The sequence below is a fragment of the Bos indicus x Bos taurus genome, chromosome 16, assembly GCF_003369695.1.
Source record: "Bos indicus x Bos taurus breed Angus x Brahman F1 hybrid chromosome 16, Bos_hybrid_MaternalHap_v2.0, whole genome shotgun sequence".
Lineage (NCBI taxonomy): Eukaryota > Metazoa > Chordata > Mammalia > Artiodactyla > Bovidae > Bos > Bos indicus x Bos taurus.
In genome coordinates this window covers 78,150,402-78,166,027 of record NC_040091.1, presented here as the reverse complement: position 1 = coordinate 78,166,027, position 15,626 = coordinate 78,150,402, and the positions used below count along the sequence as shown (strand labels likewise).

General features: G+C 46.6%; 1 protein-coding gene across 6 annotated transcripts in view; it reads right to left on the bottom strand.

The window, feature by feature from the left end:
- Positions 1 to 15,626, bottom strand: part of NR5A2 (nuclear receptor subfamily 5 group A member 2) — a 127,916-nt gene that overhangs the window by 40,521 nt on the left and 71,769 nt on the right. For 5 of the 6 annotated variants that reach the window (XM_027565806.1, XM_027565802.1, XM_027565799.1 and 2 more), the window contains 2 exons: positions 10,780 to 10,899; positions 4,464 to 4,611 (listed from right to left, as the gene is read on the bottom strand). In XM_027565806.1, coding sequence (XP_027421607.1) covers positions 4,464 to 4,611; positions 10,780 to 10,899 — 268 coding nt within the window. Of the gene's footprint in view, positions 1 to 2,920; positions 4,379 to 4,463; positions 4,612 to 10,779; positions 10,900 to 15,626 lie in introns of those variants that run through there. The other variant, XM_027565803.1, reaches the window with a different exon arrangement.

Genomic DNA, 15,626 nt, shown 5'->3' with positions numbered 1-15,626 from the left:
CATTGGAAAAGACTCTGATGCTGGAAGGGATTGGGGGCAGGAGGAGAAGGGGATGACAGAGGATGAGATGGCTGGATGGCATCACTGACTCGATGGACGTGAGTTTGAGTGAACTCCGGGAGTTGGTGATGGACAGGGAGGCCTGGCGTGCTGCGATTCATGGGGTTGCAAAGAGTCGGACATGACTGAGTGACTGAACTGAACTGAACTCTATTGATGCATCTACTTTATCAGTGACATTTCCTAAGTCCCTGCTGTGTACCAAGCAATGAAACCTGTGATATAGAGAAAAATAAAGGACAACTTCTAACCCCAATCAACTTTTTAGGTCAGGGAAATCGTCTCAAAGAGAAGAAACCATCTCTTCCACTCAGCTGAGTATGAAAAAGTGCTGTCAGAAATACTGACCAGACAAGAGAATGACTCACAACAGTCAAGGGCACACACCAGACGAGATGGGATGCAATATGTGTCTATTTTCTCCTGCCACCTGGGATCGAACAGGAGTCCACCAAGTCCAGGCACGGAGCCCCGAGGCAGAGAAGATCCCGGCCAGGGTGACCTCTTAGCTGGGATACTGCCCTGAGCTCTCAGACCACATTCACGCCCCTGCTGGCCTGGACCATGCAACGACCTTATCCAGGAAGCAGCAGTTACAGGCCAGGTGACCTTCTCAGCTCAGCTTGGACCTTCGCAGCTCTGCACGTGTTTTCAGGTGATGCAGTGGACGGGACCGGTCTCCTGGTCTTGGAAGGCACGCGGTAAAGATGGTATTGGGATCATGACTCCACACGCCTACCTCCTCCTCTGTGAGAGTCACCTCTGTCCTGGTGGCTGACAGCAAACGGCATCAGCAACCTCGATTCCTCTTTAAAAGGTGGGAGTACAAGCCAATAAACAAACATTTTATTTTGGCCTCTCTTGGGGCATCAGTTTGCACTGGACAATTAAGAATTCTCTCCACGGATGCAAATTATGTTATCTCATAGTAAGGTGAGAAGGGTTCCCAGGCGGCTGAGTGGTAAAGAATCTGCCTGAAAATGCAGGAGACACAGGAGATGTGGCTTTGATCCCTGGGTCAGGAAGATGCCCTGGAGGAGGAAATGGAAACCTACCCCAGTATTTTTGCCTGGAGAATCCCATGGACACAGGAGCCTGGGGGACTACAGTCCATGGGGTTGCAAAAACTTGGACACAACTGAGCATAGTTAGGTGAGAAAAAGAAAAAATAAATAAGTAATAGGATTTTAAGAAAATAAAATAACCAGCGAAGACTGGGACTCTGGAGCCTACTCTATCACACACAGAGAAATATCCTGGAAGACAGGGCATTTTTTCACTTTTTCTTTTTCTAAACCAGCGTAATCAACTGATGTCTGCTTATGGACACAATTTGAAGGGGAAAAATTCAGGTAGCAGATTGGAAGAATTTTGGTCAGCTGCAGCTTTTACTTTAGTTCCGTCATTAGCTTTTCATGAAATCAGGACTCAGCTTCAGTGTAGGACAACTGTTAGGAGAAGCCTAGCTGCTTCCCTGGTGGTTCAGACGGCAAAGAATCCTCCTGCAATGCAGGAGACCCAGCTTTGATCCCTGGGTCAGGAAGATCCCCTGGAGGAGGGCATGGTAACTCACTCCAGTATTCCTGCCTGGAGAATCCCACGGACAGAGGAGCCTGGTGGGCCCCATGGGGTCACAAATAGTTGGACATGACTGAACGGCCAACACACTGGTTGAAATCAGTCAGGGGATGCTCCTGTCGAATCTCCTCTTCTGGGTGAGGAGCCCAGAAAACCGAGATGCGTCCCAGCGTCTCCTCTGCATCAGTCACATCCCGAGGTCTGTGCCCTGTGACATATCCATACCCATCTCACTCCTGTCTTCAAGGCTCGTTAAATCCACTGAAGACAGTTTCTAGTCCACTTTCCACGTCGCTACAGGGAAGGCAAATCTCCTTCAGTGACACCCGTCCAACCCTTTAAAAAGAATCCAGACTTTCTGCAGAATGAAGACTGTGGTCCCCAGTTTTGGTGGCCACTGCATCCCCGTGGTAGGACAGGAAGTGCTCAGCTCAGGCAGTGCCTCTCGCCTGCCTCTCCAGCCACATCCCCTGCCAGTGCCCTGATGGTCCCCAGTCCATCTGCCCTCCTGCCTCCCGTGTTTTGCACAGCGTGGCATCCTGTGTCTTAGGAGGCTGGACCTGCGAGGGCTCACACCTACTCTCACCACATCCACCTGGAAAGCCCACCTCATCTTTCAGTCCACACCGCCCCTGACCTCATATGAGTCCACATGGAGCCCCAGCCATCTCCAGGATCCCAGAGGCTCACGGCTGGAGCCTTGAGATAGGAATATCTCAAGGGATATTGACCACAGCAATACAGGAATAAACCTGGGATAGGAACACCGCAGGTTTCAGACTCAGGGGCACAGGGTCAGCTTTTGCGGGAGGCCCTGATGCGATTTCACATCCATCTTGGGTACAACAGGCTTTGGGGGCTGGCGTGGGTGCCCAATGGTGAATTACCACATCCCTTCCAAAGATTGATTATTTATTGTTTCTAAGGGGGACTAACGTTTTCCATTCAGAGATTGGAAACTACTTGGACTTTATGGCCCGAAACTATTCGTGATTCTTTAAAAATGAACCCTTGGCCAGACTTGGTTTACATCTACCAGAAAGCCATGCTTTCCTTTCTTCCTTAAGCCACAAACAAGAATAGTTTTAAGGGACATTCAACTGGGTATTCCCTGATGCTCAGGATCCTGAAACGGTTAACATACTCACTAGAGTGCAGTTCTGGTAAACGCATGGCCAACGGTTCAGGAGGATAACCTGTCAAGTTCGAGCGTTTCGAGCACTTCAGAACTGCCCCTCCCCCGCCACCCCGGGCCCACGCCCCTGACCACCCATCCATAGGATTTGGCAGAGAATATAATTTTGAAAAATGATGAACGAAAGATAAAAGTGATGAAAATGAAACATGGCTGATGGTTAATCTCCGCATCTTCAAATGTCACGCAGTTCTTCAACTAATTTAAAATACCATTGAAGTGAGATGACTCTCTTTAAATATTTTATCACTGAGATGCTGTAAGATTTCTTACACACATATTACCACATTTTTCATTTAATTACTGATCAAATGCATGAGTTGAAAAGACTAAGATCTTGCCATAAAGCAGAATAAATAGTGAGATGACAGCAAGCAGGCCTATGCTATATGTTCCTCTCCGTTAAAAAAAAAAAAATGCTCTTGGGACATAGACTTGGTTGAATAGAACTCTCCTGTTTCTTGTGGTTAATACAGAAACCACACAGGTCCCAGGGCTGGCATGGTAAACCTTTGAACACTACATCTATGAAATTCTGTTGTCTTTTCAAATTTTCAGTAACATTTCTTTTTGCTATATTTATCACATTTTCCAAAATATGAAAATGTTCCTTTTCTTTTCAATGTTGACTACATGTGAAAAATTAACTCTGGTTCTATTACTTCAAACTATGCCTTTATTAGCAACAGTTGTGCTGTGCTGTCAAGAAGAATTTTAAAACGAAAGTACCAAATCTGGAGCGTAGACACATCTGTTTTACTTTGCAGTGTGTTTTATTGTTTTATTTCTTAGGATATGAATTCACAACTATCTTATAACTGAAGACTAAAGAAAAAACATATGTTGGTAAATCTGATTTCTGCATTTTTTTCATTCAAGGGAAGTTGCCTCCCTCAGCTGTCTGCCAATAAGTAATAAATGCACTTGGCAAAAAGTTTATTTAAGTTGGCTTTATTAAGCCAACAAAATACAGAAATCAAGTATGGGACAGGCAGAAAAATCTGTGCCTTTGAAGTCAATAAAAATCCATCTCCTTAATCCTTTTTTATTCCAAGCAGTGGTGATTTTTCTCAGCTGACTCACTGGGAACCTTGATTTAGCTAATCTGTCTTGCTTAGTTATCTTTCTTCTCCAAAGCTTTCCTAAAGAAGCATCCTTTCCCCTTGACAACCATCATCTTTTATGCTTGCCTAGTGTGTATTTGCTTATAAACATACTCTAGTTAATCCTGATAGAGATTTAAGAATCAAGTTTTTAATTACTCTCCATATTTCATAAGAACAAAAACAGCAGTAGCTTGCAAGCTGAAGCAAAAGGTACAGAGAGACGACCAAGAGCAGCTAAGGTGGCCCAAATGTGGCCCACGTGCCCTTCCGGGCCCTCTGCCGCAGCTTTCTATCAGGGTCACCCCCTTGTTACGGCCTTCAGTCATGACTCCTCCACGCCCCAGTCCACCCACTACAGAGCTACAACTCAGCCAGGACCACACAGGAAAACACGATCAAGCTGGAAGGTGTCATGATTAGAAAAGAAGGTTCTTCTCTTCTGGAAAAACAAAAACATGGATGGACTTCAAGGCACTCAAAGATCGGGATCATTTAGTCACTTGGATGAGGAAAGGATTCCTTACCTAAACTAAAGAGCACCAAGAACTTCAGACACACGAACTCTCGTTGATCAAACTGCAGAGAACGAAGCTTTGCCACCAATTCCTGTGCATGGCTCATGAGGTTGTTGAGTGTGGCCCCCGCCTGTGAGGCTATGACGGAATAGTCTACCTGCAACACAGAACGCGGCGTGTTAGTAGGAAAACTGCACCTGCAGAACTGGCAAGTCTGTCGTATTTACTGTTTATTTAGACTTTATACATATATATAAATTATACATATATATAAACACACGTATATACAATACATGGGGCTTCCCAGGCGGTTCAGTGGTAAAGAATCTGCCTGCCAATGCAGGAGACTTGGGAGACACAGGTTCAATTCCTGGGTCGGGAAGATCCCCCAGAGGAGGAAATGGCAACCCACTCCAGTATTCTTGCCTGGAGAATCCCATGGATGGAAGAGCCTGGTGGGCCACAGTCCATGGGATCTCAAAGAGTTGGATGTGACTTTTTTCCTATTGTGACATGCCATTACCACCTAAGATGAAAACTGTTAACTTATGAATAAGTTTAAAGGAAAATACACTGTCCATAAAAAGTGAATCCAGAGAGGCATTCTAAATGTATGCTCAGTCGCTAAGCGGTGTTCAATGCTGTAAGACCCCATGGACTGCAGCCCGCCAGGCTCCTCTGTCCATGGGATTCTCCAGGCAAGACTACTGGAGTGGGTTGCCATTTCCTCCTCCAGGGGATCTTCCTGACCTAGGAATCGAACCTACGCCTCCTGTATCTCCTGCATTGGCAAGTAATTCTTTACCACTGCACCACCTGGGCAGCCTACATTCCAAGTGTATACAAAGTTAATTAATGAGGCAAGTGAAGGCAGAGATGTATTTATTGTTTATTTATTTTTTAAATGTTATTTAATAAAATTATTAAGAGATTTCATTTTAAAGTAATCATCATTCAAGACTCTATGCTTACAGGTGATGAAGGTATCACATTTAGATTATTCTTTGATTTGAGTGAGTGATGGTGACGCAGTTGTGTCTGACCCTGCGACCCCATGGACCCACCAGGCTCCTCAGTCCATGGAATTCTCCAGGCAAGAATACTGAATACTGGAGGGGGTTGCCATTTCCTTCTGCAGTTCCTTAGTTTGCTGCTTTCTAAAAAGCTACAACAACTAGCTACCCTCACACGATTATTAATACATCACTCTCTAAAGACACAACGATCTTATTTATGAGAAGAATAATTTCTTGATTTGGAAAACAAAAAAAGGCTTATTTTCTTCTCCGTTAAAAGAAAAAAAAAAACGGAGCAGCAGATGCATCATCCATCTCAGATTATTCACAGGGACACCTGAAGTTTGACCTACAATAGTAAGTTAAGATGTTGGGGTGGCCGTCAATGGCAGAACCGGCTGTGCTGCTGCAATTACAGCATAACGGGAGAGCCCGGCTGGTACCTGCCGCCCCATCCTCTTCTTCACTGGCGGGCGCTCAGGCAGCCAGATATTCTTTTAGGTGCATTTAATATTTGCAGCAGCAGCAAATTTGTCTGGGAGGCAAGTCCTCATCTGCCACTCACCCGGAGCAGATTGTATTAAATTTTTATATTTATTGACATTTCATTACCATAATTGACTGCACTTGCTTCTCTAGGAGAAGGCACAGGGCTGCCTCCTAAGCAGGAGAACGAGTCCCTCGAGGAGAATTTGCAATTAAAAACAAGGCAGAATGGATTTTGTGTGTGTGTGTGTAAATATGATGAGTTGAATTTTCAGCTCTAACTAGAGAATACTGGGTGCACAGAAACCTTTTTTCGAGAGTGAGAAAAATTATGAGTCAGTGGAAAGACGACCCCCACAAAGGTGTCAATCAGTTTACAGAGAGTCAACTGCGCATGAAAAAGCCCCAGTTCATGCGTGTCCTCGGGAGGCCCCGCATCCCACCACACCGTCCTCCTCGCCTGGGCCAGGTGCCCGCCTCTCCCCCTAAACTCACACATCAGCAGCTAAGTGCTCCTGTGCTTCTGTCTCGGACCGTGTAAAAGGAAGGGCCAGCACACAGGCAGCCTGAAGCCTGAGCTGGAGGCAGAGAGGCCCAGCAGAAGGATGCCATGACCACTGCAGGGTCACCCGCTGGGCACGCCCAGGGATGCCCCAACCTTCACTGGACCAGGTCCCGCCAAGAGAACTTCCTACTCCAAGGACGTTCTTCTTACTAAACAGGGGTAGCTCAGCTCCAAATCCCTTGGGGACTGCACAGGGTCTAACTACTCCTAATAAGAAGAATGTAAATCCTACAGGGACAAAGTGGGGTAGAAGAGGGAATGGCAGCCAGGGTCAGAGGTGGGGGAAACCCGGGGCAGAGCAGGAGGGTGGGTGGGGCCTGTAGAAGCCTCGGAAAGGCCCCGTCCTTTCGTGCCCTCCTCTCAGCGAGGTATTCAGCTGGATAACAGTAAGGGGCCACCCACTCCCATCGTCATTAAGAAATGAGAACAGCTGGGACAACATTGCCAAGTTAAACTTGGAATCACCAGCTGAAAGCATCGTCACTACAGCTTAGAATGCACATAACACGTTAAAAAAAAAAATCACCAGCCAGCCCTACACCTGGAGAGTGTACCAAAGTAAGCCACAAGTACATTGCTACTGGAGAAGGGAATGGTGACCCACTCTAGTATTCTTGTCTGGGAAATCCATGGACAGAGGAGGCTGGTGGGCTACAGTCCACAGGGTTGTAAAGACTCAGGCATGACTGAGAGACTGAGCATGTGATTCTTTTTTATTATTAAGATGGGGTTAATTCAATTCTGCAATGTGTGTGGTTCTAATAGGTAGGCAGTAAGTTACAAAGGAGATCATTGGTAGGACTGTTCATTGGTAAGACTGATTTTGAAGCTGAAACTCCAGTACTTTGACCACCTGATGCGATGAGCTGACTCATTTGAAAAGACCCTGACGCTGGGAAAGATTGAGGGCATGAGGAGAAGGGGATGACAGAGGATGAGATGGTTGGATGGTATCACCGACTCAATGGACATGGGTCTGGGTGGACTTGGAGTTGGTGATGGACAGGGAGGCCTGGCGTGCTGCAGTTCATGGGGTTGCCAAGAGTCAGACATGACTGAGCTACTGAACTGAACTGAAAGTTACAAAACTAAAACTTCATAGTTGCAAATGAAGTACACTGTAACTGAAAGGACTCTAAATTCATTTTTTAAAAAGATGGGTAAGTTAAAACTTGTGAGGTGTATGTAGATCAAATAGGTATGAAATAAGTTCAACTGTCAGAATTTCATACTTGGAAACATAAACACACTCTAAGAGAAAGGAACTGAAATGGTTTCACGGGACTCTAAACTAGCGAGGTGGACTTCGGGAAATCAATTGGCATACCGACAACTTTATCGCTATATATTTATATGCAGGCTAATGTGAGAGCTCAAACATGCTCATGAAGTGGGGGCTCTGATAACCTCTCCTTCAAGGATAATTTATCAAATCACACGGCTCTGAAGGAGGAGCAGTGATTTATTCCTGAAACAGCGCCCAGATCTGCAACTTCTTTACATTTTATTACAAACATAATTATATTTTCATTGTCGAATGTGGAGTTTGCACTCACCGCAGGAGCAGCTGGCCTTGTCTTTTATGTACTTAGTAAAATTAATTTATTACTGCCTTACCTGGAATCTTTGTGCCCATTAAATTCAAGGGAGATATTGAAGAAATACTGTAAGTGGATGTCCCCTTTGGATAAATTCCGCTCATCATGAAGGGAGCAACAGGTTTAGCTAAATTGCTTTCCGTTCTGATAGCTGCAATTTTTGATGACTTGGATGCTGGAAGATGCCTGTCTTTTTAATACGATACATAATAACAGAAGATAATGAAAAAGGTGCCAGCAGGCCCTTCCCATAGGAAAATGTTACAGCGGCTGTTCATTAGCGAGAATGTGCAAACACTTAAAAGTGGAACCACTTCAAAATCCTCTGTTGCTACTTTATATATGCACTTTCAGCCATACGTTTTGTGTGCATGTGGTTTAAAAATCCTGATAAGAAATGAATTCTTATAGTGATAAGATGCTAAATACTGATATGTAGAATTGATTTGGCGATGCTTAATGTTACTGACAATCATTTTTTTCCTTTTGGCTTAAAAAGGCTATTTAACGTACCCTTAGAGAAGCCAGAAGAAAAGACAGAATTAAAATAGCTAACTTCAGGGTTAAGTAAGAAATTCCGTTGTGATGGAAAACACGAAGTAGCAATAATTGATACTGAACATGAGAAACGCCATCCACTCCTTGATCATTCTTGGTTTGGAAAATCGGAGGAAGAGGGCACTTTCTCTACTTTTTACATGGTAATTGCCTTTACCAGGGTCAGCACTTAGTGCAAAATGAAACGTGAAATGAGGAGCATTTCTAAGAGCAGGAATGGAAGTGCTCTGAGAAAGAACGGCACAAACCCATTTGATTTCTGGAACTCGGAAGGACGAAATCAAATTAATTTGTGGGCTGAGTCTTGTTCTTCTAATGTAGCTCCCCGTGGGGCCCGGGAGGGAGGGGGTTGGGAGGCAGGCTGTGACGAGGCTCTGAAAATGGGTCCACTCCTTCCACAAACCCGGGTCACAGGCTGGAAATGCTCAACGGAAATTCAAAAGATCAGGAAGTCAAACCCGCTGAGGCTTGATCCTAGAAAGCCTTTTTCTCAGGAGCTGTGCAGGAAGCAGGGGCCAGGCAGTGATGATGGCTGATCCGATCTGCAAAAACTCTGAGACAGTGCTTGCCTTTAACTTGATTGGGAACATGTGATTTATCTATAATTCAGCAAATGATGTGGAAACAGCCTTTCACTTTCAAATATGCACTGCCGGGCTTTCACAGCACATAAACATTTATGGTTGGAAGTAAAAGATCACTGTGCCTGGGTCCTGAGGCCTGCAGCAGCCCCCCGGACTAATCGGGTCTCTGCATCCCTCCCATCATTTTAACAACCCACAGAAAACAGAAAACGGAGGCCAAGAACCAGGAGGGACATTCCAGAACGCGGTAAAGCTGGAATCAGGTTCACTAGGCAGACTTTCTCTCCTCCCAGGTATCCAGAAGGCCAGGTGTCTTTCTTCCCTCAAGGCTTCGCTCAAATCTCACCTTCTGAATAAGGCTCAGCCAACCCGTCCCGTTAACACTGCAAGCCGTGGGTCACACAGCAACACGCCAGCAGGGGAGGACGCTGATTCCCCTCTACACGGCATCCCCCCGCCCCTTTTTTTTTTAATTCAATAGCACTTTGACTTCTCACATTTATTAGGATTATTGATTACCGTCAGCTTCTCCTGCTGAAGCATTAAGCCCCTTTATCGTTTGACTACTTTTCTGTTTTGGTCACTAATATATGCCGAAGCCACAGGACAGTGAGCGAGGGGCCCTGCACGATGCTCAATAAATACCCGTGGACCAAACAAATACCCATTCGTAAAGGAGTAGGACCTCACGGCAATTTCCTGTTTCCATCTTCCTTTTCGATAATGACTGGCTGGGGGGGAGTGGGACGAACTGAGCAAGTGGGACTGACATACACACCCCAGCCTGTGCAAAACAGATCTCGAGTGGGAAGCTGCTGCAGAGTGCAGGGAGCTCAGCTCGGTGCTCCGAGATGACCGGGAGGGGAGGGGAACGGAGAGGTGGGGGGGCGCCTACGAGGGAGGGGATGGATATGTACACACAGCTGACTCAGTTCCCTGTACAGAAGAAACTAACAGAGGAGTGTAAAGCAGTTATACTCCAATTAAAAAAAGAAAAAAATAAAGGTGGAAGGGGGGAGAAAAAAACAGTGATTGACTCTTGAAAATGAACACTGCCTTTCCTTCTCACTTGGCTGCCTTTAGGCCAAAGATACAGATGATTGACATACAGTATTTGAATCAGTCTCTCCCACCAACATGATTCCAAAATACCAAGATTTCATCATTTCCAAGTTTTTTTTTTTTTAATAGCTAACAAACAAGTGTGATAGATTCATGCAGAAGCTTGGGGAAGAAACCCAAGGTACCAACCATTAATCCCGACTCAGCAATTGTTTTGACCCTTCAGAGCACCACTTGCAACCCCAGCAGGCCGGCAGGGGTGGCGGTCTGGGCCAAGTTTCACTGTAACCATCCGAGCGGGAACAGGGCGCCCCAAGTCAGCGTCTCTAAATTATATGCAGCCAATATATATCCCTTTCAAAGCGCAAAAGAGCTTCTGACCTAGTTGAATTCCTGCCATCCTGCACATGCTTAATAAAAAGACACTTCTTTTTTCCTTCTGGCGTCTACACTCACTTGTTGCCCAGTAACCAGGAAGATGGAGCCCTCCTTTCCGTGAACCACTTGTCGGTAAATGTGGTCGAGAATTAAGAGCTCACTCCAGCAGTTCTGAAGCAGCTTCATTTGGTCATCTACCTGTAAAAGAAATGGAAAAAAATGACTCTGTAACTCACTACTATTTTTTATTTTGCATTTTTTTTCCCACACAAGAGAACCTACCATATAAGCCAGGAAAACCACCAACGGTCACCAGATGAATTCACACCCTCCCTCCTGAAAGTCCTTCTTTGCATTTGGACAAATACGTTTCAGGCCACAGAGAAATACTTAAGCAAAGTATCTGCAATCAATGAGCTGCTAGGAAAAGGTACTCCATCAGATGGGTCTACTTGTCATCAGCAGATCTATTAGCGTTTGCTCGTGGGAGGGACAGGCGCCTCAGACAGTCCTCAGTGGACCCCACTTGAATGACCCTGGATAGGACTTCCCTGGCAGTCCAGTGGTTAAGACTCCGCCTTCCAATGCAGGCAAGTTGGGTTCCATCCCTGATCCAGATACTAAGATCCATGTGCCTCGGGGAGAAAGCCTGCACATCACAGTGAAGGCCCAGCACAGCCAAGATAAGAATAAGACATGAAAGAGGAGGAGGAGGAGGACGATTCACATCGCCCAGGCTTGTATAAACGGCACCCACTCCAGTACTCTCGCCTGGAGAATCCCACGGGTGGAGGAGCCTGGTGGGCTGCAGTCCACGGGGTCGCAAAGAGTCGGACACGACTGAGCCACGTCACTTTCACTTTCACTTGTATAGCATCTAGAGGTTAATGCACTGAGCCCAAGCTGAAACAGTATGTGGATATTAGCAAGTCAGGACTCGCCAGGTGGCTCCGGGGTAAAGAATCTGCCTACAGTGCAGGTTGGATCCCTGGGCGGGGAAGATCCCCTGGAGAAAGGAATGGCAACCCACTCCAGGATTCTTGCCTGGAGAATTCCATGGACAGAGGAGCCTGGTGGGCCCCGGTCCCTGGGGTCGCAGAGAGTCGGCCTCAAGTGAGTGACCGAGCACACACACACATCTGCAAGCTGCCAAACCGCGAGGATTTATATGAAAAGCAATCAGCACAACAGTTCAAGTGACTTTCGAATTTAGAGGCCCAGGGCCGTTGTCCTCAGTCTCAGCTAGTCCACGTCACACTAGACCTTGACTGGAACGACCACCAAGCCCCTCTTGACGCTCAGCTGCACTTGCTTTAAGATTTGGCCAATCCTCCCACAAACTACCTCCACTTCAGTTTCGGCATCTGAAACGTGGGCCGAGAACAGCACCTCCCTCCCACGTCAGCAGTGTGGAGTAAAATGCAGAGGGCTGAGTCACAGTGAGTCGTGTAGGCACACGATGCCACCCCCCTCCCAGGGGACCGCATTCTTCACACACCTATGCAGGTACAAGTCACACATCCACACTCAGACGTGGAGGGCATATGGATCCATTTCCAGGACTATTTGTAACAGCTTCTCTTCATTTTGCAACTGTAACCAGCCAAAGAAATTGGTGGGCCTGAAGGTTGATACATCATGCTTTTACACAGATAACACCTAACATTTAGATGTCCTGTAACGGCTAAGAAGGGAGGGGTGGAGGAATAAATGAGGAGTTTGGGATTAATATTACACACGACTACATAGAGAATGGGCTTCCCTCGTAGCTCAGCTGGTAAAGAATCTGCCTGCAATGCAGGAGACCCAGGTTCGATTCTGGGGTTGGGAAGACCCCCTGGAGAAGAAAATGACAAGCCACTCCAGTATTCTTGCCTGGCTCCTCTGTCCATGGAGTCGCAAGAGTCGGACACGACTTAGCAACTAAATCACCACATGTAGAATAAATAAGCAACAAGGATTTACCGTACAGCACAGAGAATAATATTCAATATCTTTAACAACCTATAATGGAAAATAATCTGAAAAAATATATCAATGTATATATAATCGCATCAGTTTGCTATACACCTGTAACTAACACAACTTTGTAAATCAACCATACTCAATTTTTTTTAAAAAGGTGCTAGAATTTTCTAAACCATTTTTTTTTTTTCAAATTAATTTAACTCACTCTTAACACTCATTTTTAAGTGAGTATTCAATGAGATTTGGATGGCTGGGGATTCTTAGGAAGTTTTCACTCATACACTAGCAGTTATACGAGCTTGTTGTTCAGTCTCTAAGTCTTTTCCGACTCTGCAATCGCATGGACTGCAGCACGCCAGGCCTCCCTGTCCTTCACTAACTCCTGGAGTTTGCACAAACTCATGTCCATTGAGTTGGTGATGCCATCCAATCATCTCGTCCTCCTCTGTCGCCCTCTTCTCCTCCTGCCTTCGAAGTTTCCCAGCATTAGGGTCTTATCCAATGATATAAGCTTAGGACTATTTCCGTGAGTCTAGGAAACAGTGAATGTGGTCAAGCCAGCACTGAACTTAGACTAAGGATTCCGGGCACAACTGTGTACTTTCCAGCTCCAAGAGCTTGGCCAAGCCACTTAGTTCTGTAAGCCTTATCTTCTCACCTAAAAATACACGAGTAGCTCTTGTCATGAGGATGGAGTGAGAGATATCCTCATGTCTCTCACTGTGAGACAATACATTAATGCAGAAACAGTGCCAAACACGAGGCTCCCGTCTGGAAGAGCGTATTGACCCTACTTAGAGGGAAAAAGGCAACTGCAGAGATTGAGGCTACTCTGTGATTAGGAAAACAGACCCAGAAACATCTCCATCAGAAATGATCTGAGCTGGTGAGTCGGCTCTGACCAAGAGACCTCCACTCCTTGAGTAAACATGTGAAGAGTCGGCTGCTTGTTGAGAGTAAGGGTCGCGTCCAGGGTGTAACGGTGAATGAGGCAGAAGCAGGCCCTCCCCGTGGCAGTGACTCCTCTTCAGGGAGAACGCTCACCAACTCTGGTGCGTGGGCTCAGGAGAGCAGAAGCTCAGATCCTGCTTCACAGGAAACCTTGGGCGCTGTGAGTACAGGCTGGGCGACAGCAGCTGATGAGAACCCACCTCGCAGGCCTCTGAGCACAGCTCGTACTAGAAGGCGTGGGCCTGTCTTCACATCCACCCCTGCTCACATCCAGAGGCAGGAGGGGGACAGACTGGCTTTGGAAATCTGTTTCCTGGGTCCTCAGCTTCTTTGGACCTGGAAGAGGAAATGGCAACCCGCTCCAGTAATCTTGCCTGGGAAATCCCGTGGACGGAGGAGCCTGCAGGGCTAGTCCAAGGGGCTGCAGAGAGTCAGAAAGGACTGAGCAGCTACGCACAGCTTCGTCAGGAGTTGCAGTAGTGGGTGAAATTGAGCACGTCGGTCTCTCATGCCAGCACTTCATTTCCGGCTTTGTACTTTGTGCTGTTCATGTCATCACTTCTTCTGATTCCACCAAGTGCCATGCTTGTTTACCTGTCTCCCCGCTTTTTAGCTGGGGGTGCCCAGAAACAGCAGCTCTTGGGGGGCCCAGCGCCGCGTCGGCAGAAACGCTCGTGAGATAAACAGAGGAACACAGGACTGATGGAGGTACCCTCACTCCCGTAAGTGCCTGCTTGCAGCCTGAGTCCCTGGAACTTGACAACAGCCAGAGCCACTCCTCAGGTGCTTGCGGAAGGCAGGGCCCTTGAACATTCAGATGACCCCACACGTGGGCTGGCAGGTCTGGACCCACTGCTGGCGCTCGGTAAAGATTTCTTGACCAATTGTCATTTTAACACCCCTCTCAGGCAACTGATCCCTTGTTTTAAGGCTCTCTGAGGAGGCTTTCCAGGCTGACATCCCAGTTCAGTATTTCCATAATTGATTATGTGATATTTTATGTTATCTTGAAACTGGCGAGTAGGCAACTTCCCTGGGCTTTGCGTGTCCTAGTTTGTATGCAGCTCTTTGAATGAAAGGACAAGGCAAATATGACTCCTTCCTTATCTCCAGATAAGAGATGTTGGCAATTGCAAAGATAACTTCTCTTTAGAAAACAAGCTTACAGGTGATACGGCGGTGGGGGTGGGAAGGAGGAAAACTATCTCCTCCTTTCGAGTCAGTTCTCTGGGTACTCATGTCGTCAACACTTTCGGGTGGACGAACGGACTATGATTTCCAGGACACATCAGAACCTCGCACTAGCTGGCAATGCCACCTCACACGATCCTGCATTATCAGCTGTAATAAAAGGGAGGGCTTATCTCAGAAGCCGAGCTGCTCTGCGGGCAACGACTCAGGCTGACATTATAGATGAGCGTGTGAACGAGCACAGGCCTCACGGGGTTGCCCGCACACCTCCCCACAACCCAGGAGGTTAATCATTAGAAACCTGTGCTTTCTCATAAGTGCAGTCAGGCTGGCAAACAATTAGAAGAAGAAAAATGTGTGGATCTTTCTCAAGCCCACAGTGAACTTATCAGAGCCTCTCTGATGCCCCCTTTATCTTCTCACCGTCTGGCCACGGAACTGTGAGTCCACGTTCCCTCTCCCAGGGGCCTTTATTTGAAAATCGCCGTCAAGAGTCACTGTGGAGCAGCTTCAAGAAAGGCATTTTTAGGAAAATATTCAACTGACATGGGTCAGTAATTGAAAGTCGACGAAAACCCATTTCCCATTTCTGATCATTAAATCTGGTGCGTACCAGGCCTCGAAATAGAGACTCGGGGGAAAAATGGAGGTGACCACACCCTGCCTTCAAAAAGTCACACTCCAAGGAGAAGCATCGGAGGGTCCATCTGTTATTATAACCCCATGTGTACTGGATGCTGGGGCCATCTCACCCTGCTTCTTTCTCTTTTTTAATTTAAACTCTTTAGTTTGTGTTGGGGCAGAGCTGCTTAACA